The following is a 22,867-nucleotide window of genomic DNA, read 5'->3' as shown; positions in this document are numbered from 1 at the left end:
ATTTGGTCTTGGGAGCCGCTCAATACCTGAGTGTGGGCGCGACACAACCAGACACAATCGCTTTAGGAAAACCACTGAGATGGGGAGGAAATCGAGACTTTCAGTGGGTCAGCTGAGAGGGAGACGAGACGGCGGCATCTGTGGGGGAAGTTAGCCATAAAGCCAGAAGAGAGATGCCAGATAGTGAGGATGGAAAGAGAAGTTGAGGGTCTTTGGAGGAAGGGGGGATATGGAGGCAGCAGGGAAGGAGCCAGGAGCAGAGGAGAGACGGAGGAGAAGGGGTAGGGTGGGAGGGACAGGGGGGCAAGCTTCTGGGGGGGCTGGGATGAGATCCGGCCTCTCGTACAGGCCAAGAGAAAGGCCTTCACGTGAGATGAGAGTGAAAGGGGCCATGGGGCAGAAGGGGGGATGAGAGAAGAAGGAGCTCATCAGCAAAATGGGAGGCACGAGGGAGAGCCCTGGGTGGTTTGGAAGAGAGCTGTTGAAGGAGTGAGAGGGATTGCCCGGCAGCGGTGAGTGAGGGCCGGGGGGAGCTTATGGCCCTGGCAGGATGGTGCTGTGCCTTTCTAGTGTGTGTGGGAGGGAAGGCAGGGAGGGTGGGAGTGCCTGACCCAAGGCTGAGGCTTGGCAGGGCATCTCTGACACTAGGGGGATGGGCACGTGTGGGAACTGGCTCGCCAAGAGGTTATGATGGGCAGCTAGTGCAGGACTGATGACCCGGGAGAGAGCGGAGGGTGAAGGACGGGGAGTCACAGTAAGGACCAAGCACAGGCTTTGTGATATTGAGGGAATACGGAAAGCCCATTGGCAGGGAGTCTTTTTTTTTGTTTTTTTTTTTTTAAATATATTTTATTTGATCATTTCCAAGCATTATTCGTTAAAGATCATTTTCTTTTCCTCCCCCCCACCCCCCATAGCCAACGCGTAAGTCCACTGGGCATTAGATGTTTTCTTGATTTGAACCCATTGCTTTGTTGATAGTATTTGCACTAGAGTGTTCATTTAGAGTCTGTCCTCTGTCATGTCCCCTCAACCTCTGTATTCAGGCAGTTGCTTTTCCTCGGTGTTTCCACTCCCATAGTTTATGGCAGGGAGTCTTTTTAAAAAAAGACCCTCCCCTTCCACCTTAGAATCAAGACTGTATTGGTTCTAAGGCCGAAGAGCAGTAAGGGCTCCACAGCTAGGGAGTGCCTGAGGCCAGACTGGAACCCAGGACCTCTCGTCTCTAGGCCTGGCTCTCCATCCACTGAGTCATCCAGCTGCCCCCAGTGGTGGGGAGTCATTTCAGAGTTCCTGAACATTTAGAGGCTGCATTTATCAGTGGGTATCGGCCAAGTGAAACATTTAGGGAGAAGGACCCAAGGGTGCATTCAGAGCCATGGGCAGTCCGAATGAAGGAAGAAGGAGTGGTGATATTTGGAGCAGAAGGAGGGGTGATATTCTCCTTCCCTGAGGCAGAAGTCCAGGCTGGAAGCTTGACGAAAGGGACCCTCTGTCCACCCCTCTGCCCTGGGTGCCGCCATGATGAAATGGAGCTCCCTCTGCCCCAAGAGGCGCTAACGCGCCCCCTTGCTTCCCACCCCTGCAAGAGGCTGGAGATCCGGCAGAAGCCCTGGGGAGATGAGGGTGGGGTGGCTGTCCTCTCCCCCTCTCCCTTCGGAGGCTGGAGGTCAGGCAGGCATCAAGTGTCGGGGGATCGTGCCCCTTCTTCCCATTTCCCCGGAAGGGTGGAGATCAGACAGGGCCCTTGGAGGGCTGTAAGGCCCACAGTTGTACATCATACATGTTTTCAGACTTTTTCAATGAATCAGTCACACGGATTTTTTTCTGCTCTTTGTTGTCTTTAGAACATGCTGTTTGTTAAATGGAGCGGCTCTCTGGGAGGGGGAGAGAGAGGGATACTGGGAGAAATTATGGTGACACAAAAAGAAGACATTAATAAAAACAAATTGAAAATTTTGGGGGGTGAAAGCTTGTTTTCCTCCTTTGGAGGTGAATGTGGATTTGGCCGGCAGCAGTATTCTGAGAAAGGTCTTTGTATTGCTCAAAGAGCCATTCTAGAAACTCACTTTGGATTATTTAGAAATTTCTAGTGGACCCAAATCCCATATCCATGTACAAGGTGTGACCTTGTTAGATGGATCAATGGCTGCCTGCGGCAGCCTTTCCATCTCTTGCCTCCCACAATCCCCACCTGCCCAGAGATGGCCATCCTCGTCCCTTGTTCTGGACAGCAGCCAGAGTGCCCCGAGCGGCGGCTGCTCTCTGGTGGCCAGGCGGGAGAACTGCCTTCCTGCAAGTTCCCCTCCCTGATTTTAGGCTAGAAGTACTGCAGGCAGGCCTTAGGCTTGCCTTTACTTACACACGCCGTTAATGGTCTTCCTTTTACTAGCGTGGCTGGTAAACGTCTGGGATGCGATTTTCCTATCCAAGAAGAGATTTAGAAGATGAAATGCGATGTGGCAGGGCACTGGCGCTCTCCTACACTGTGCTTGAAGGTACCCAGAAGCCTTCACCTGCCTCTTCATCTTCCTCTCGCCAGACTTGTTTTTTCTTCACAAAGACGAGAGCCCCGGCTTGTATTTTCTTTTTTTTTTAAACCCTTACCTTCCGTCTTGGAGTGGTCAGGGCTAGGCCATGGGGGTCAAGTGACTTGCCCAGGGTCACCCAGCTGGGAAGTGTCTGAGGCCGGATTTGAACCCAGGACCTCCCGTCTCTAGGCCTGGCTCTCCATCCACTGAGCTACCCAGCTGCCCCCTCCCGGCTTGTATTTTGTAGCTTTCCTGCCATTTGCTCGTAGGCATTAGAGCAATGTTGTGGCCCGATTTCTCCTGCTTGAGCCGGTCACTCCCATAGGCTGCCGCGGGCCAGCCTCGAAACCTAACCATCGTTTGGAAGGGAAAATCGGTTTCCGTGCAAGTTCCCAACGACGTAGTTACACATGATCTTTACACGTGATTTACACGTGACCAGGGCCAGGGGTTCCCCAGTGATGATGTGCAGTTTGGTTGGGCTCGTGTCAGTCGGAGCCCTCGGGCTGCCTTTCGTGATGCGGCTTTCTCCGAGGTGTCCAGGGGGTGGCTGCCTGCCCTGACAGCTCCTGCCTTCTGGCGCTCCAGGCCAGTCTCTCAGCTGGGGATGGCGTGGAGCCCCTCACCCGCGTCTGTAGAGGAGTTTTCTCCCCTGGGGTGCCCTCTGCCGGGAAGTTACAGGTCCTGGCTCTGCCCCCTCGCCTTTTCCACGGCATAGTGAAGAGGGTGAGCACCAGGAAGAACCTGCTTCTTCCTTATTTAGCTGTGTGAGCTTGGGCAAGTCGTTGAACTTTGCTGCCTCAGTTTCTGCATCCATAAGTGGGAGCAATAGCACTTACCTCACAGTTACTGTGAAATGAATGGATATTTTTGAAGCATTTTGCAAACCTAAAAGTCCTCTCTAAACGTTCTTCTTATTAGCTGTTATTCTCCAATACTCACTTAACAGGAATCATTGATGTAATTATCTTGGTCATATGAGGTGATGTAAGTGGACAATCAAATTTTTACAGGGTGATTTCTGGGAATCAGTTTTTCTGTGCCTCCCCCCCTTTTTCCCTTCTACTTGATTGCTAAGTAAAATGCCTTGGGAGAGAGCAGAGGCAGGGGCTGCCCTTGCTCATATTCTGGAAGTCATCAGAATGAACAGTTTTCTTACAAAATGGATGCCTTGTTTTAAGGCCACAAAGAAGGAGCTTTGTGACAAAACAAAAAGTATAAGAAGCAGTGTTTTAAAATGAACGTTGTAATAGAATAGAATAAATATAAACAGGTAAATATAAATAAACTAGAATCTGTATATTGTTAGAAAAATAATTTTATCAATACTTTTGAGGAGATCTTTATAACTTGAAAGGTTAATGTTCTGTGAAATATTCTTTCCATAGAAAGTTAACTATGCATTATGATGAAGAACTGCAAATATTTTCAGATCTAATTTATTTTCCCTTCAGAATATATCCCTCGCTCCTAGCTTTGGTTCTGAATTGCCTCTGAAAACTCCAAGAAGTCTTGTTTTCAAATCAGAGCCTATGCAATGTCTCACAGTTAGGCCTCCTTCAGTGATGGAGAGTTTGGGGAATGTGAAGAAATGCCTTGATTAAAAAAAAAGTTTCAAATTCTTATGAAAACAGTAATCTGTTTCATATAAGTAAATGATTCCATTCTGAAAATAACCTATTTTTAAATACAGATTCCACTAGCCTTCTCTAAATACAAATAAAATAAAATAAAATTGTGGGTAGCTCATGAGCCCCAGAGTGGAGGATGTCTACATACTCTACCCAGGTTTGTTGTACAGTCGAGAGCTATTGGAGGAGATTTTTTGTTTGCTTTTATGTGATAATTTTATTGTTGTGTATTTGGAATTAAATGTTTTCATACTTAAATATTCATAGAACATATGATCACTTTCTGTTTCTATAAAGTGAAGGTTTTGACGGCTCTTTTCCTCAATGGGTTTACTATTTAAACATGGTGAGGCTATTTGGCGTCGCCTACTCTGCTTATATGTGTGTCTGCACGTATGTGTCGTGTGTGCGCGCGTCTGAGAGACATGCTTATGAGTATCTGATCTCTTGTGTTTGTACAGGAGGAAACGCACCACCACAGAAGAGTGCAACCAAGGGATGGCTTTCTCTCTAGTTGAACATGGAGGCCTCAGGATCGGATGAAGTTGACAAGCTGAAAACTAAATTCATGTCAGCATGGAACAACATGAAATACAGTAAGTTTCATGATCGTTATTGTGAAACGATTGAAACCTAAAGCTAAACAAATCAGCTAGTGGCTAAGGGCCTTGATTCCGTCAGAAAGACACCGAATTCCACTCTTTCCGGGGACATTTATGGGCTGTGTGACGCTGAAGCTCTTCCAGCTTCAGTTTTCCCCTCCGACCTCACAGAGTTGTTGGGAGAATTAAATGGGGTAATGCATGGGAAGAAAGTGATGTGCACACTGTAAAGTGCCGCGTAAGCGTTAGTGATTACTGTTTGACTGTTAGAAGATCCGGGGTAAAGCATTTTCCTCCAAGGGTAAGTTCTGCCGAAGGTTTCAGAGGGATCCACAAGGCTTCAGCCTAGACACTAGAGGCAAGCTGGAGAGCCTGGAGGGAGGGATCAGGTGCATGTGGGGAGCAGAGGGCCTGGCAAGGAGAAGGGGCTCGGGGGATGATGTTAGAGATGGCGCCTGGCGTGGAGGAGGCATCAAATAAGTGGTCGAGGCTCGAGTGGGTGAGGAAGAGGAGGACCTGCTCTCTGGCTTCCATTTTCTCAGGAAAGTAAGAAGGGGGCCCTCAGCGAGGGAGGGGAGCTTGGGGGAGAGAAGGGAATGGAAAACTAACATGGGGGATGGTCTTGTGGGACAAAATGGGGGGTGCCCTGGGGGCTGGGCAGACTGTGCTGCACAGAGAGAAGTGGGTGTCTGGCCTAGTGGACTGGTGCTGGCCATTTATCTTGGACTGGCTGTTTGGTTCCTTTGTGCCCTGAAGTACTTCGTTGGAATGTGGCTTGTTCAAGAATTTGCCCGAGTTCTTGGGCTCTTTCTAGGGCCCATTTATTTATCTTCCACTTTCTCTTTGTTGGTAGTGTGGCTTTCTTTAAACACTTGATTTTAGTGAAAACGAATTGGCACAAAGGACCTTTGTTTTGATTTGTGTTCAAATATTTTCCTCCTCTCACACATAGAGTGATAATTGTCAATTAATGTGTGGAGCTGGGCAGAGCAGAATGCTTTCATCATTTTTAACTCGCCATATTTTCATGCTGAAGCCTTTTCTTTTCCTTCTTTCTTTAGGCTGGGTGTTGAAAACAAAGACATATTTCAGCAGAAATTCACCAGTGTTATTGCTGGGGAAATGTTATCATTTCAAGTCTGAAGGTAAGGGTCCCACATTTGCAAACAGATTGGAAATGTTTCCTAGAAATTCAGTGTGAATATGTGCTCATCTTCAATTATTTTCATTGTTCCTGGGGATCTTGTTTTGGCCCATTTTCTTCAATATTTACACTTCTCAGTAACAATTCTCAGGGCATAACCTGCTGCCTTCTCTTGTCTGCTGCCACTTCAAATGTTTGCTCTTTTCTTCCATCTCAGCGCCAGGCTATGGGGCAGGGTCCGGGTCTTCGGTTTCTTTTGCTTCCTTCAGAGCACCTGGCCTCTTTCTGGAGACTAGCAGTAAATGTTACTGAGTATCAGCCATGTGCCAGGCTCCGGGCTAAGTCCTGGGGAGACAGAGATAGTGCCTGTCCTCAAGGAGTTACAGTCTAACGGGGTGAGAGAACACCCAAGAGGAAGCCAGCTTAGCGTGTTGGAGAGAGGCCTTCCTCTAGTAGGAGAAGGTGTTGGGGGGAGGATGATGGCTTGGGAGACAAACCTCCAGCCAACGGGCTTTGCTTTTTTTCAGTCTGGCTTCCGATCTCCTCATTCAGCTGAAACTCCCGAGTCACTGGGGATCTGAGTTGCCAAGGCCCGCGGTCTCTTCTCCCACTGGCCTCTCCGCAGCACCTGCCCATCCTCCCACGACCCTGGGATCCCTACGCATCGAGGGTTACCTGCGGAGTGCCGATGCTAAGGAGAAGGGCTGTGGAGGGAACGGGCAGTCCTTGAAACTGCCCGGGGAAGTCAAGCCGGGTGTCCTTTTCCTACGCCATTCTGGCCTCAGTTTATTATCCATCTGTAGTGCTTATCCAAGATCCACATATTGATGGACTAATTAGATGGGCTCTCATCCAACTGCGTGTCGTTATCTGAGCAATATGCATTCTTAATCTTGCCGCTTTTTGCAGGGCCTTCGCCATTCTCTTTTATGGTCCTGTGATCTCCATCAAGTAGGCTCTGAATTGTTGACTTTAACTGAGATTTATGAGGTGCCCACCGAGTGCCCGCCCTCTGCTAGGCGCCGGGACCCCCAAGGGAAAGCCCGACAGCCCTTTCTCTGAAGGCTCCTGCGTGCCTCTGGGGGAGGCAGAATGGAGACAGCTAAGCCAGCGCCCACTTCGACAGGGGGATTTCTGAGGGCCGCTGTGGGGGTCTGGGCATGGGGAAGAGGCCCTCTGTGAGGGGCAGCGTTTGAAGGGACTGGAATGGAGCCAGGGATTCCTAGGGGTGGAAGTGAGTGGAGGGGCGAGAGTGTTGATGAAGTGCAGACTGGGCCGAGCCCTCCAGTGAGAAATGCTGCGAGTGGGGAGGCGCCGGAGCCACCAAAGCTCCAGATGAGGGACCATCCACGAGCGGAGACTGACCAAGAAAGGCCCTTGAGGGTGCAGAGTTACAGGCCTGGGCCCTAGGGGAGTAGACTGGCACACGCCTTCCTGGCCTTACTTCTGGGGAAGGCTGTGCACCTGGTGGCTGGGCAGTGGGTAAGAGCGTGGCTAGGGATGAAGGGAGAGGGGCAGGAGAACCTGGTGATGGATGTTCGCAGAAACGAGAAGGAGGCCGATTAGAGCGGATCATGGACACGCCGGACAGTGAGTCTCTTGTCCTCTGCAAGGAGAAGATGCAGGAGGCCATTTTTGCCTTTTGAAGGACTGAACGTCTCCTCCAGAAATCCGTAGATGTTGCCCGAAGGAGGAGCCAGATCTGCCCTGGAAATGTTCGTGTACAAACGAGATTTTCACAGACGAAACCCGCTTTGCGCGAGGACGCTGCTCAGTGGGAATAACGTGCCACGAAGCGGCTTTGGACCCTCAGAGTGGCCGCCTACGCGCCCGAGGACGAGACGGCCCTCCCGGGAAGCTCGCCGTGACCGGACATGGATTGGGCCCGTTGAAAACTTACTGTGCTTCGTTTACCGAGGGCTCCAGTGCCTCCAAGCAACGGGCAACCAGTCGTCCGAGAGCCGGCGAAATCTAGAGTGAAGTCAATTGAGCCAAGTCGTTCCTGCCGACAGGGAGAGTCATCGTCGCGCTTTACGTTTGCGTAACGCCGACAGCTTGCTAGGCGCTTCCGCTTACCGGGTCCCCCTGGACCCTTCCCATGGCCTCGCGCAGTCGGTGGGACAGATGTTGTTCCTGCAGATGCTTGCTTTACAAGCCTGCTCTGCCAGGGGTCCGTCTGGGGCTGGGAGAGAACTCATCCCGCTGGACGGGTCACGGCCTCGCTGGGAGGCTCCAGAGGCTGCCCGTGCTTGGGCCCGCTCGTCCCCCTCCATGGCGGGCGCCTTGTCTAGCATGAATCTCATGCTTTTGTTTTACAGAAGAAAACGACCCGGCACCCGTCGGATCGGGATGGGCAGGAGAGAACGAGCACGTCGTCATTTATGGGAACGTAGAAGAATTCCGGAGAGATTTCATTTCTAGAATATGGCTGACCTACAGAGAAGAGTTTCCCCAGATCGAGGGCTCAGCATTGACCACTGACTGCGGATGGGGCTGCACATTGAGGACTGGCCAGATGCTACTGGCTCAAGGACTCATTCTCCATTTCCTTGGTAGAGGTAAAGTGTTCTCCCTTTGGTCATTCCTGCTCTTGGGGGGGCTCCCTAGACATTCTGGCCAGGCCCGAACATTCCCTGAGGCTTAGTTCCTCCTTATTGACCCCCTGATGTTGCACATGGAATTTACTATCAAGCCTTTGGCAAGTTCTAGGTCCAGTTTGTGATATTGTGTCCCCACTGCCTGTCTCTTAACAATTTTTTTAAAACCCTTATCTTCTGCCTTAGGATTAATACTGTGTATCAGTTCCAAGGCAGAAGGGTGGTAAGGATTAGGCACTGGGGGTGAAGTGACTTGCTCAGGGTCATGCAGCTAGGAAGTGTCTGAGGCCAGATTTGAACCCAGGACCTCCTGTCTCTGGGTCTGGCTCTCCATCTACTGAGCCATCCAGCTGCCCCTCCCCCCCATCAAATTTTTATTTGAGCATTTTGTTTTTTTACTTTTTGATATTTCTGATGAACTCTGACCTCCCCCCATTACTTTTCCTGGTAATAAAGAAAACTATTTAGCAGAACCAACTGAAACAAATATATAGATAGATACATATATCTATCTATCTATCTATCCATCCACCTATCTATCTATCCATCCACCCATCTATCTATCTATCTATCTATCTATCTATCTATCTATCTATCCGTCTCTATCTATTCATCTAATCTATCTATCTATCTATCTATCTATCTATCTATCTATCTATCTATCTATCCATCCATCCACCTATCTATCTATCCATCCATCTATCTATCTATCTATCTATCTATCTATCTATCTATCTATCCATCTATCCATCCATCCATCTATCTATCTATCCATCTATCTATCTATCTATCTATCTATCTATCTATCTATCTATCTATCTATCTATCCATCCATCCATCCATCCATCCATCCATCTATCCATCCATCCATCTATCCATCCATCTATCATCTATCTATCTATCTATCTATCTATCCATCCATCCATCCATCCATCCATCTATCCATCCATCCATCCATCCATCTATCCATCCATCCATCTATCTATCATCTATCTATCTATCTATCTATCCATCCATCCATCCATCCATCTATCTATCTATCTATCTAGATATATATAGAGAGAGACAGAACGACAGACAGATAGATAGACAGAGACAGACAGACAGACAGAGAGAGAGAGAGAGAGAGAGACAGAGAAGGGAGGAATATTGGGGTGAGATGCCGCCTGTGCCCCTTCCTCCTCTGTCTCTCTGTCTCCTCTCTATGGGTACATATGTGTCTGTCTCCTCTTTTTCTCTCTCTATGTGTATATAGGTATATATGTATCTCTCTCTGTCGCTGTCTCCTTTCTCTCGTCTCTGTTCTTCCTGCCTGACGTCTCCTCCCCAGACTGCACATTTCCATTTACCGATGTGCCAGTCCTCATTGGTCAAGGGCAGCTGCCCCCTCGTGTCCCCTCGTTCCTCCTTTGGGCCGTAGTTCTCTCATTTTGTTCTTCCTGAACGACCTCTTTCCATTTGTTCAAAAAGAGGAACTTTGTGATTGAGCAGCCAAAGAGACCTGGCAGTAGAGTCAGGAAGACCATAGCTAAGGGCTGCCTCTGACTCAGGCTGGCTGTGAGACTGGGTGAGTCGCTGCACCTGTCTCGGTTCCAGACTACTCTGTGAGGATAAAGTGCTAGGAGAGGGCTGGTCCTCTGTGGTCAAGGGAGTTCCTCCACAGTCCCAGGGAAATCCCAGGGCTACTGCCTAGCCTGTCCCTGCCCTGTACCTTCCTTTTTATTTGAGCATGGTTATTTTTGTTATGCATTTGTTTTCAAAGAGATTCTTTTCTTTTTTTTTTGTTTCTTGTTCTTTTTCTTGTTAATTATATTTAAAAATGCTTTAATCATCAACTGTTTCATTAAGAAATTCCTACCCATTGTCAGTCAGTATTTAGGAAGCCCATTGGACTTGCAGTGACTCTCAAGGATGCCTTGTGGAAGTCTGAACTTTACAGTGTTTTTTTTGTTTTTTTTTTACCTATGATATTTTGGCTAGTTAGCTACTTTACCTAAACAGTGAAGTATATTTTGCTTTGATTTATTTCATAATTATTTATTCTAATACAAATTTTTATTTTTTGCTGTTAAACTTTGAGATACAGTTCATAGATTAGTCAAGATTTTTGTTTTTGGTTCATTTTTTTAGGATAAAAGATATTTATGATCTCATTTTATTCCTCTACTGTTTACCTACCAAAGCATGCATTGGTGAATTAGGTTTTGAAACTTGCAAATTATGTGTGTGTGTGTGTGTATGAATTGCATATATATGTTCTATTAGACTTTAATATAATTATTTAATATAACTGTCTATCATTTTGCTAATAGAAAGGTTTTAAAACAATATAATAAATAATGGAAGGAAGTTGTAAAATCCTTTTTCTTTGGAAATCTTAGTCTTTTTTCTGGGGCAGGTTAGCTATAATCCTGTGTGATGGTGGAGCAATGCTGAATGCTTTCTTAAGGCCCCAGTGGGCTGGCTTTCTGATTCTGTGGTTCCTCTTGTCATCTTGAATGAAATGCATATTTGCTCCTCACTAGGCTAAAGTCTGTCCCGGCCACATTTGTATATATTTGAAGCCTGTTTGGGTGTTCTTTATTCTATAGTTGCTTCCTCAACCCTCCTGCCACCATATATCTCTTCCTTGTTGGAATGTAGTTAAGCTAAGCCAACCTGAGGCAATTGTATCTGACTGATAGTTTATAGAACATTCTACCTAGAAGAGTGACATGAATCTCTTCATCTGTCTTCTGCAACCAACGTTGAAGACTTCTGACTTGGAGTGATGATAGAAAATATAGTGACAGGGCCCTTGGAAATCATTGAGTCCAGGAACTCTTAACCTTTTCTGTGCCTTGGGTTCTAGAAGGAAATGCTAAATTTAATTGAGATTCAGGAAAATAAAGATGTAATTTTCCCCATTCAAGTTCATGGAATCTCTGAAATTCCAGATTGAGAATCCCTGATCTAGTCCATTCCCCTGAAACCCAGAGAGGTGTAGAATTGGGACATATGTGACCAGAACTCAGAGATTTCTTCGATCCTAGTCAAGCTCTCTTTCTCCCTCATCGTGAGGCCTCAATAATTTTTCTCCAGAAAAAAAAAAATCTTTTAGAACCGCATCCCCCATTCAACTTATGTTTAGTCCATACGTGTAGGAAAATCTCATTCTTTTATAACCTTTGCTATTTACAAATATCATAAATGTTTTGTTCTCTTGCTAAATCTGTTTTGCTTTTTTAATAGCAAAGACGATGTGGTTGATAGAGATAATTCCAAGGGTAATTTGAAAAGTGTGGCCTACTCAATACAGTGTAGTTTACTAGTTTTAATAGGCTTCATCTCTGTTTAGTTTTGTTAAAGTTTGGCTGTTTAAAAAATGAACACCTTGTTTTGAAACTACTATAGCTTGGACCTGGCCAGATGCACTAGACATTGAAAACTCAGATTCTGCATCATGGACTTCTCACACCGTAAAAAAACTCACAGCATCGTTTGAGGCATCCCTTACAGGAGAAAGAACACCCAAAGTCCCACCGTCCATTCTGAAAGAACCACGCAGGACAGGCTCTGAAGATGAAGAAGGCAGAAATGAGCTCTGCCACAGGAAGATCATCTCATGGTTCGGTGACTCCCCATTGGCCTGCTTTGGCTTGCATCAGCTAATTGAATATGGGAAGAAGTCTGGGAAAACAGCTGGAGATTGGTATGGCCCAGCTGTTGTTGCACACATTTTAAGGTAAAGTTCTCTTAAGATTCTCATCCTGTGCTAGAGGGGAGGGAAGGGGTGGGGGAGAGTGAGAAAAAGGGGAAGGAGAGAGAGAAAGAGAGATTGAAGGGGATGGAGAGAGAAGATGCAAGAGTTTTCCACCAGATGTAGTAGAGCTTTTCATTTTTAACAGTCAGAGGATCTAACTTAGAGAATTCTTTTTATTTGCAGCTCAGAGAAAGCTCAGTACAGCTCCAGCCTAGTCTGCCCACTCATCCCCTACTCAGTTTATTTACTGAAACATGCCACTTTTCCCCTGGCTGGTCGCAAATGTCCAAGGTCTCTTTAAAGCTCTGGCTTTCAGTCGATGGAGCACCTTATTGAAATGTTCTAAAAACTAACAACTCTTTCAACCTTGAAACATGCATAACATTATAGATTTTTTTTTAATACTGTAACCTGGGGGCTGTAATGTACTGATAGTGTAATGAAATGTCAGAGTGAAAATTGATGTTTTCAGCATTTCTTTGCACACATCAGATCCTTGTGAACTGTAAATGTATGGGACTATTAATATTATAATTATATCATAGTAAAAGTAAAGGGTCTGTGACATTCAATGTGGGCGGAAAAAAGTCGAAAGTCAAATTTCACTCTACTTTGCGTTTTTATGTGCCATTTATTTGGATACTACTTGATTTTTTGTTTTTTATGGTCTTAGGTGTTCTGTGCATGTCCCAGTATTGTCATAAACGGAATCATTAATATGTCATCCAAGTATGAGGGGTCAAGGTGCAGATGTAAATTATTCCATTTAGACACATCGATCAATTTTAAATTTTTCTTAAGTCTTGACTCATGTCTTCCTACACTTCGACATTTTACAAACTAAGCCACGACAGGCAGAGGCTTAGCTCCTGTTGTCTAGTTTTTGTTTCATCAGCATAATAATCAAATGATATTTATTATTCCCGAGTTGGCGTAGGATTTATGAAAAGTATAGTAATTCATGGGCTCATTTCTACCCTCCAGGCCTTCCTCTCATTATGACAGCATAGACTGGAACACATATATAATAGAACCTAATTTAATCTAGAGAATATAAAGCTATCCTAGATAACATCAGAAGAAATACTTCTGGGGAGTTGATCCAACCTATCTTTATGGTTATTTTCCATATGAATCTTTTTTTTAAATCCCTACCTTCCATCTTAATTCAATACTATGTGTTGGGTCTAAGGCAGAAGAGTGGCAATAGAGGCTAAGTGACTTACCCAGGGTCACTGAACTAGGAAGTGTCTGAGGCCTGATTTGAACCCAGGACTTCCCATCTCTAGGCCTGGCTCTCAATCCATTGAGCCATCTAGCTGCATTTCCCTCCCCATACCTCCACTATTCATTCTTAAAATAGCTGTATGACCCTGGGCAAGTCCTTAACCTCTGTCTGCCTCAGTTTCCTCTAATGTGAACAAAAGATACTAGTAGTACTTACTCCTCAGGGCTGCTGTGAGGATCCAATGAGATCCTGTTGTGCAGTCACTTTGCAAACCGTAAAGTTCTCCAGAGGGGAGCCGCGTGTGTGTGCGTGTGCGTGCGTGTGTGCGTGCGTGCGTGTGTGCGCGTGTGTGCGCGTATGTGTGTGTGTGCGCGTGTGTGTGTGTGTGTGTGTGTGTGTGCGTGTGCGTGCGCGTGCACGCTGCCATCTTTTCCCGGTGGTCTTTCTGGCCAGTTCTCATGGCTGACGAGCCGTCCCCCGGATGGCGCTTCACAACAGAGCCCACTCTGCTTGCTGCTTGGCTCTCTCCAGGGGCAACGTGTCTGCTGGTCCTTCCGTGGCTCCGCAGCTTCCTTTTCCCTTCTGGTCCACCCGGGCGAGGATGTGCGGAGGAGCGGGATGCGCTTCCCCTCCTCGCTGGCCGCTGCACGCGCAGGAGCCACGGGTCAAGTTGTTCGGGCCCGTCTGGCCGCAGGGGCGCTTCCCATGTCAAGTGTGCGCTCTGCCGGGCCGCTCCCCCGGCCTAGGTGATGGCGCGTCTCCAGGGTGCCCCGAAGGCTGCCGCCCGCCCGCGTCCTCTTCCCTCCGCCTCGGCCCGAGCCCTTTGAGGCCGGCTCCCGGCGCCCAGGCGCTGTACTTTGCTGCTGACCCGCCGAGAGCGGGCCCGATGTGTCCGCAGGACCGTCCCCAAAGCCTCTGGCAGCTTCGCGTTCTCCCGGCAGAGCCCCGGAGCACCCCGGCTCGGCTCTGGGCCACCCGTGCTTAGAGCAGGGCGTGCTGTTAGAGCGAATGAAATTAGGCCAGTTGTGGCTGTTTTTAATAGTTTAAAACCCTTACCTTCTGTCTTAGTATCCTTTCCATGGCAGAGGAGCAGGCAGGGCTGGATGATTGGGGTGAAGGGACTTGCCCAGGGTCACACAGCTAGGAAGGGTCGGAGGCCAGATTCGAACCCAGGACCCCCTGTCTCTAGGCGGGGCGCTCTCTCCACGGCACCCCCAACTGCCCCACGATAGGAACCTGATACATGCTTTTGTTGAACTTGAATTTGTTGGGACACTGGCTTAAGTGGATCAGAAGGTGCCGTAGTAATGGTGCCGGCACCGTATAGCGGGCGCGGGCCAAGAGCCTTCCCTGCTGTTTGGTCCTCACAGCAGCCCCGGAGCCAAGTTCTGCCATCGCCCCTGAACAGCCTTGGCCGGGCACGCCTGGCGCGGGCCGAGATTCTCGGGGAAGCTCAGCATTCCCGCCTCGGCGTTCCAGCCTGGGCTCCGGGCGACGGCAGCTCCGCCTCGCTGCCGTGCTCGCTCGTGGGCCTCCTTTGCCTCGTTTTTGGCTGAAGACAGGTCGGTCCGAGAGTGAAGTTGGGTTCTAAAGGAGAGTCCTGTCTGCTCTTGTCTTTGCAGAAAAGCTGTGGAAGAAGCCAGACACCCCGATTTACAAGGAATCACCATTTACGTGGCTCAGGATTGCACAGGTCGGTAAGATCCCCAGCCTTGGCCCCTCTCCCAGCCTGGGTCCCCACAGGAGCCGCCGGCCCTGAGGGGAGGGAGGGTCCTTGGCCCCTCTCCCACGCTCTGTGTTCAGCCTGGGTCCCCACAGGAGCCGCCGGCCCTGAGGGGAGGGAGGGTCAACAGAGTGTGTATTCTGGAAGCTTCTATTGATTAAAAGTCCATCTCGAAACATTCACTTCCCTCATAAAGGCGTAACCAAAGTATGGACAACGACAAATGGTGGGGAGCTTTTCGCCAAGATAATGACTTTTAGGGGAGAAAAAGTATTCTTTCCTCCGCCCTTAAGGAGCCGTGTTTTGGGATATGGCAGTGAAATCTGGCTGCCTGTGGCTGTTTCTGGACTCCCGGTTTGCTGTCTGTGTTATTTTTTATTTCATCCCGAATAGATAAAGTTTGGAGCTTTCCTGGGGGTGAGAGAGAGGCCTCGCCCAGTGTAGATACCCCGGAAGGGTCAGTTTTTATTTTTTAGGAGTGCTGTTAATGTCTTCTGTACATTTGAATGCGCTCCAAGGGAAGTCCTGTTGGTCACGTGTGCTAGTTGAATGCTCGTGATGGCCTTGGGCTGTCCAGAGTAGAACAGACTTGGCCCGAGGCTGCTGGGCTTGATGTTGGTGATCTCAGGGCCCCTGAGCAGGGGCAGCCCGCGCTGGCAGCTTTAACCCTGACTCGTGAAGCGCCCCGCTCTGTTTTGGGGCACGTTGTGCTGAGCTCAAGTCTACCTCCCCACAAATGCTGCTGATGTTTGCCATAGGGGCAGGAATGTTCCCCATTTAGGTGACAGCCCTTCAAATAAAGATGCAGAGGTGGGATTCGTGGCCAGGCCAGGCCAGGCCCTGTGCTGCAAATGGATTCCAGCCTTGAACCGCTTTCCCAATAGAAGATGGCGGTTTGTCCCCACCAGAGCAGCTCCCCACGGCCCTGACGGCTCCTCCATTCTCAAATCTAGGTATATGGGGAGCAGGGGTGCTCCGATGCTCTTCAGATTGCCTTCCTTGGTTCTGGAGCTCTCTGACCTCTCCTTTAATGGAGCCCTTTGGAAGACGGCTTCCCTCTGATTTGTCCTGGCCTAGGCTGGCCTTGGCTCTCTCCTTCCCTGTCTGCCAATTTTTTCATAATATTGCTTTTTTGTACACATTCTCAGTCAACCTGCCTGAATTTCTCACTGTTCTGTGTGTCTATATGTTAAAATCTGAGCCTGGTGGTGGGGAGGGAAAGCTGGGTGGCTTAGTGAATGGAGAACCAGGCTTGGAGAGGGGAAGTCCTGGGTTCAAATCTGTCCTCAAGCACTTCCTAGCTGTGTGACTCTGACAAGTCACTTAACCTCCATTGCCTAGCCCATACCACTCTAATGTCTTAGAACCAATGCCCAGGTTGATTCCAAGACGGAAGGTAAGGGTTTAAAAAAAAATCTGGACTTGTCGGGGCATTGTGTCTGTAAAGATTAAAAATGGGGAGTCTGGCCATAGGTTTAATGCATTATTAATCAGAAAGGAGAAGGGGAGAAAGATGAGAGAGAGACTAGAGGTAAGTCGCTCCATAGTAAAGATTAATAGAGAGCCCATTTTGCTGACTAAGGCCTACCCTTTCTTACCGCAGCGTTGGCCTTGTGTGTCTGATCTGTCTCCCTCCTGGAAGCCAAGAGCCTTTCCTTCCCGCATTTCCCTTTTTAATTCTACTAGCTCTTCCCTCCATAGGGGCAGCTAGGGACACCTACGCTCATGCTGGGCATCACCAGGCCCTTGTGGATGCCATGAAGGGGGCGTGCATCTATTCTTCTTCTGCCACGTCTGAGGATCCATCTCCCTCTTTGGGATCATTAATGATTGGTTGTGTAGAGTGCATTTTGTGCTTGGAGATCTCCTCATTGTCTTTCTTCCAACTTCCCATTTAGAGATCCAGGTCATGAGGACCCCATTCTCTTAGTTCTACTTCATGCCTTTGATTTTGAGGGAAGATTATTAACAGACTTGGGTTTTTTGGTTTGGTTTCTAAAAACACTAGAAAGACTTTTTTACTATATATTTTATTTTATTTTAAAATTTTTATTTTTAAGTATTTTCCCATGTTTCCATGTTTCATTTTTTCCCCTCCCCTCTTCCCTCCCCTCTCCAGAGCCAACAAGCCATTCCACTGGACTGAATAAATATTGTCCCTCGATACCTGTTTCCATATTACTGATTTTTGTTATAGAGTGATCTTTTAAAGCTTAAACCCCAAATCACGTACCCATATATACATATGATAAGTGATGTCATATGTTTTGCTTCTGTGTTTCTGCTCCCACAGTTCTTTCTGGGGATATAGATAGCGTTCTTTCTCATAAGTCCCTCTGGATTGTCCTGGGTCATTGCATTGCTGCTAGTAGCAAAGTCAGTTACATTCGATTGTGCCACAATGTATCAGTCTGTGTACAATGTTTTTTTGGTTCTGCTCTTCTCTCTCTGCATCACTTCCTGGAGGTCTTTCCAGTTCACATGGAATTCTTCCAGTTCATAAATTCCTTATACACATAGAATAGAAAGACTTTTTTTGGTTTGGTTCTAGCTTTTAGCAAATGAAAATGTGTATGTATTTTGAAAATGTCCTATTTCATATTAGGGAGGCAGGCTTCTGCAAATGGGCTTCTGAATGTCAGGGATAGGCACTGGAATTCATTCCCCTTCCAGGGCAGGAGATTCCCTCTGCCAATCAGATTCTTAGAGTGTGGATGAGAACCCTGGAGTGATCATTTGTCCCAGGACACACAGAGACCAGACTGGTTTCTGGGCCAGCCCTTTAGCCACTACTTCATGCTTCCTCTCACTGAAATATTGCCCCTTCTTCTAAGGGCAAAAGGCCCCAAAGAGCGAGATGCCCTGAGGGAGAGAGAGGGCAGGTCCACCCTTCACTTCTCCTTTGACAGCCATCTCTTAGGCCCTGAAGGGCACACACCAAGAGCCATCAGGATTATGTCCAGCCGAGCCCTTGCTGCTGTAAGAGTTAAAATGGTTGAAGGTCATAAACTGTAGTGAGTAAAATAGTGGAAGATATAAATTGTGATAGATATAAGAGTGGGTGAGTAAATTGTGACTGCAGAAAATGTTTCACTACAGTGTCTTGGTTTTAAATCAAATATAAGGTGGTCGCCAGGGAATATATTCCCAATTATTCAAATACCCAAGTCAACTGGGTTTTATAGAGATTTTAATTAATACAAATGTGGAATTAAAGAAAAGAGAGAAAAAGGGAATAAGTATGAAGGGCCTTAAGCCAACATGGCCTAGACCTGAGTCTTAAGAGAGAGAGATCAGTCAGTCAGTCTTTTATCACTCACCACAAGATTTGTCTTAAGCAAGGATGTCTGGGGAACAGAGTCTCCCCAGAGGGAGTTCCAGCCAGAGTCAGCCTCCCAAGGGACTTTTTCTCAAGAGATCTTCAAAGGGCCTCCTCCAAAAGGATCTATCTCCAAGGATCCAAGGCTCTAAGGATCTCCAAGCCTCCTAGGATTTAAGGATGCCTTGCTCAAGAGATTTCTTTTCTTATATAGGGGTTTTTTTCCTATGTCACCTCCCCTAAGTTCTTCCATCTACCAATCACTGTAGATGTTTTCCAAAGGACTGCCCATCTGAATTCCTGCTAAGTCGACTAATCCCTTTAGTAAGTTTGAACCAGAGAAAATGCTGCTGTGTTGACTAAACCCCTCAGTAAGTCTGAACCAGAGAAAACACAGCTGAGTCGACTAATCTCATTAAGAGAAAACCTGCCCGACCCTTTTAGGTACCTAGCATCCCATTGTAGCAATTCTAAAAACCGGCATGGCTCAAAGAACTCCTTGCCTTATTATAAGCATGGGTCCAAGTACTTTCATTGTTTAGCAAGGAGTTTTCTCCCCTAAAGCAGTCTTAAGTACGGGTGGAGTAGAGGTCCTCCCATTTCTGATCCTGGCGAGTTCTCACATCAAAATGGGGAATGTTTCCAGTAGGGAATTTGTTCCAATGGAGGATTCTTCAATGTGGAAATTTTTAACATTCACAAGTCTGAGAAATTTCAAGAATTACACTGCTATCAGAGAGGGAAGCAGTCATTGTAGAGAAGGGGCCCATCTTTCTCAGCAGCAACAACTGCTGGCCAGCATTCCTCAGTGGGTGAGTGAGCCCTGAAGGTGGCAGCAGCTCCCAGGCCTCTGGCCCTGCTACCGACCCAGCCCTTATGGCCATCCCCCGAGGAGGCAGTCCTTTTGGGGCTAGTGGTGGGGCTAGCTGTGCCTACCCATTGGTGACCCCGGAGCAGGAAGCCAGCCTGACTGAGGGACGGACCAGAGGTTGTGTGTTCCAGGCTGGTTGAACTGCCATGTCTGATCCTGAGGGATAACCCTGAATGCACGGGCCTTTGGAATGGCAGTATATGCAGCCCAGTGCCTGCCGCTGTTATCCTCAGAAACAATTCCTCTGGACATACATCCTGGCAGGTGTTTACAGCTAAAGGCCCCTGCAGAAAGTCCAGCCTTCAAGGCCCTGACCCTGTCCAGTGACTCAATAGCCGAAGCTGATGTGATTTTATCATTGGAGATGACACAGAACAGCCACAGCCTCAGGATCATGGGACTTGTCTGCCTCAGAGCTGAAAACTTCTTTTGGGGTGGTTTGGAGTGAGAGCCAAGAGCAGGGACCGTCAGACTTTGCACAGAGACAGCCTATTCATTAATTCGTTCAAACTGGTAATTTTGGCTCTGTCTGGATGAGGCAGACGCAGGAAGGTTTCTGCAGTCTGGATCAGAGAAGAGGGGCTGGATCCTGCAGAAGGCTGCGGGGAGCAGGGCTGGGGTGTTCGGTGACAATCAGCAGTGTGCTGGAAGAGCCGAAGAGAGGAGTCGAGGCAAACTGACCATGCCAGTGGCTCCCTAAGGGTCTTTGGTGTCAAGGTGAAAATTAATGGTTGGACAATAATTTTATCAAATTATGTGGTCGCCAATATTTATTATATCTTGAGTCAGAAATGTATTTACAAAACAGAGAGGAAACAATAAAGTAGAGAAATGTGAAGGGGATAGAAAAGTTATCTATCCTATCTAATCCAGGCAGAGATTAATTAGCTTTCAGCCAGGAAGGCCAGCAGTGAATAATCATGCGGCCTCCTGCAAGATGCTCTCTAGTCAGTCCGGGAGTCAGAGTCCAAGTTGAAGCGGAGCTCCAAGCCTATGATCCAAGCCTCCGTCCCCAGCGAAGCTCCCTGGAAGACTCTCCAGGCAGGAGTCTATCTCCACAAGACTGCCTCAAGCCGTAGGATTCATGGCTTTTATGGTGACTTCCTGTCCTTTCCCCTCTTCATCGGGGCCAATCACAGTTTCCAAATTGTCTAGCCCTGCCCTGGGGCCAGTGTTTGTAGTGAGCTTCCTGACTGACTGAGTTTCTGAGGGCATACACTCTGATCCCAGCATTCCCACATTTGGGACTGAGTAAGTCCCAAACTTACTCTCTAAGTAAGTGACTTGCTAGCTTGCCACCTAGCGCGAAGTAGGGTGTTCAGTCTTTTGTGGATTCAGCTCAAAAGTAGACAAAGGAGAGTTGTCTTGTCTTCCCGATCTAAGTAGGGTACTTAAGTGAGGGTTAACTCAAAATAGTCCAAGGCCATAAAGGATTCCCTTTCACCAGTGTAAACTCAGAGAGAGCAAAGAAGTCTCTTTTACATTGGGAGACACTGGACAATCTTGCCTATTTTGCTTCGGGAGAGGTTGGGATGCTGTGTTGCTGTGCCAGAGGGTAGAGGGGCATGTCACTGAGTAGGAATCCAGAGAAAAGTGGGGGAGATCTAATGGGGGTTCATGATCTCTTTTCCAGTTTACAAAGCGGATGTCATTGACAAGCAGGGCATTTCTGCGGGCCTGGAGACTACTGAAGACAAAGCCATTATTCTGTTAGTTCCTGTTCGACTGGGAGGGGAGAGGACCAACATGGACTACTTAGACTTTGTGAAGGTAGGAAACCGAGCGCCGCCACTGTTTAAAACAGCCACCCTGGCGAATGGGAGAAATACTCAGGCGGGCAGCCTTCCTTCTGTGAACTGTGTAGTGGTGACTTTATAGTCCATGTTGTCAAGTTTGACCAGAGATGTTAGATCCCAGAATCCCGCGACCAGACCTAATTGAAGCGCACCCCGCGCTCTGTGGCCAGGTGGAGGATCCTCTTTCTCTTCCTCAGTTACGCAAGGGGAAGCCATCCTCACAGATTCTAGATGCAGTTCAGGGCACCTGCCTTTGCGACGTCTGGAGGGGTAGTAAACGCCACCTCTGAGTGAAGCCACCGGCAAATACTCAGATATTCAAACATGCGCTTTTCTATCGAATCGAGCTATTTTTCCTTACTGTTGATTTGTTTTCTGGTGCTACCAGGAGGTCAGTAAGAGCGGATTAGAATGGCTCTTTGTAAAAGGAGAAGCGATGAGGTGAGATGGCCGCCTGGGCTCTGCCAGGCAGAAGTGCTTGGTGGGAAGGGAAAGAAAATATTCTGAAGAAAGCTGCATTGGACTCTAGACTCCCTCTGCCCCCCTGGCACTGCGGATACCCGTGGAGTCCATGGATTATCCACGGGTTATCCCTCCCTTTTTTTTTTTAAACCCTCACCTTCTGTCTTAGAGTCAATACTGTATATCGGTTCCAAGGCAGATGAGTGGTAAGGGCTAGGCAATGGGGGTTAAGTGACTTGCTCAGGGTCACCCAGCTGGGAAGTGTCCGAGGCCAAATTTGAACCCAGGACCTCCCATCTCTAGGCCTGACTCTCAATCCACTGAGATACCCAGCTGCCCCCTTCATTTACTTTTTTTAATTATGGAGAATCTTTTTTTTTTAGGAAGAGTCTTCTTATTTAAAAGTTACCTTAAAAAGAATACTTTTACCTTCTATCTTAGAGCCAATAGTATTGGTTCCAAGGCAGAAGAACATAGGGGTAGGCTCCTGTGGGTAAGTAACTTAGCCAGGGTCACAGAGCCAGAAAGTTCAATGGCTAGATTTGAACCCAAAACTTCTTGTCTCTAGGCCTGACAGTCTAGCCACTGTGCCGCCTAGCTGCCCCAAATAGTTGCCTTTTCAGAGGAAACTATTGTTTGGTTACTAAAGTCCTAGAGCACACACTAGTCTAAATTTTAGTCCTCTTATACTGAATGCCAACGTGTCTCTTCTTTTGTTTGAAGGATAGTGGCTTAGGCGACTGGTTAGTTTTCTTGGGATTTCATAACACTTCACCTAGTACTAATGATGTTCTAGAATATATTAGAGACATTTAAAGTGACAAGATTCCCATTTTAAAGAATGTAGGATCTACTTAGATGGTAGGATTATTTTCTGTAGTAGGAACCCTTCATAGATATTTTAAAGAATAAATTATATGGTAAACCAGAAGCTCAAGTAGAATCCTACTACAGGTAGAGTAAATATATTGGATAATCTTTTTAGTTGTCCTTGTAATTAAAAAAATTATAAGAAATTTAACAACCATCAAAGTCAAATAATCAAATAAAATAATACATAAAACTCTTAACCTTGAGCAAAGTAGAGCTAAATGAATGGAAAATAAATATTTCTCCCAAATCAATGTTGTTTAAAACCCTTTCCAATCCTATCAAAAGTTCCATTATCTTTGACTCGTTTTCTTTTAAAAAATATAGTTGTCTAGAGTGGTTCCTGTTATA

The 22,867-nt window shown here is 47.3% G+C and overlaps 1 protein-coding gene across 6 annotated transcripts in view; it reads left to right on the top strand.

Moving 5' to 3' along the window:
* ATG4C (autophagy related 4C cysteine peptidase) overlaps positions 1 to 22,867 on the top strand; it is a 62,129-nt gene that overhangs the window by 19,430 nt on the left and 19,832 nt on the right. For 5 of the 6 annotated variants that reach the window (XM_001364937.4, XM_016429871.2, XM_056814101.1 and 2 more), the window contains exons 2-7: positions 4,624 to 4,758; positions 5,826 to 5,909; positions 8,227 to 8,466; positions 11,899 to 12,229; positions 15,098 to 15,168; positions 21,022 to 21,158. In XM_001364937.4, coding sequence (XP_001364974.1) covers positions 4,683 to 4,758; positions 5,826 to 5,909; positions 8,227 to 8,466; positions 11,899 to 12,229; positions 15,098 to 15,168; positions 21,022 to 21,158 — 939 coding nt within the window. In that variant the 5' untranslated portion in view covers positions 4,624 to 4,682. Of the gene's footprint in view, positions 1 to 493; positions 513 to 4,623; positions 4,759 to 5,825; positions 5,910 to 8,226; positions 8,467 to 11,898; positions 12,230 to 15,097; positions 15,169 to 21,021; positions 21,159 to 22,867 lie in introns of those variants that run through there. The other variant, XM_056814102.1, reaches the window with a different exon arrangement.

The sequence above is a fragment of the Monodelphis domestica genome, chromosome 2, assembly GCF_027887165.1.
Source record: "Monodelphis domestica isolate mMonDom1 chromosome 2, mMonDom1.pri, whole genome shotgun sequence".
NCBI classification, from domain to species: domain Eukaryota; kingdom Metazoa; phylum Chordata; class Mammalia; order Didelphimorphia; family Didelphidae; genus Monodelphis; species Monodelphis domestica.
Note: the sequence above shows the minus strand (reverse complement) of the source record. Positions and strands in the feature narration are given on the sequence as shown.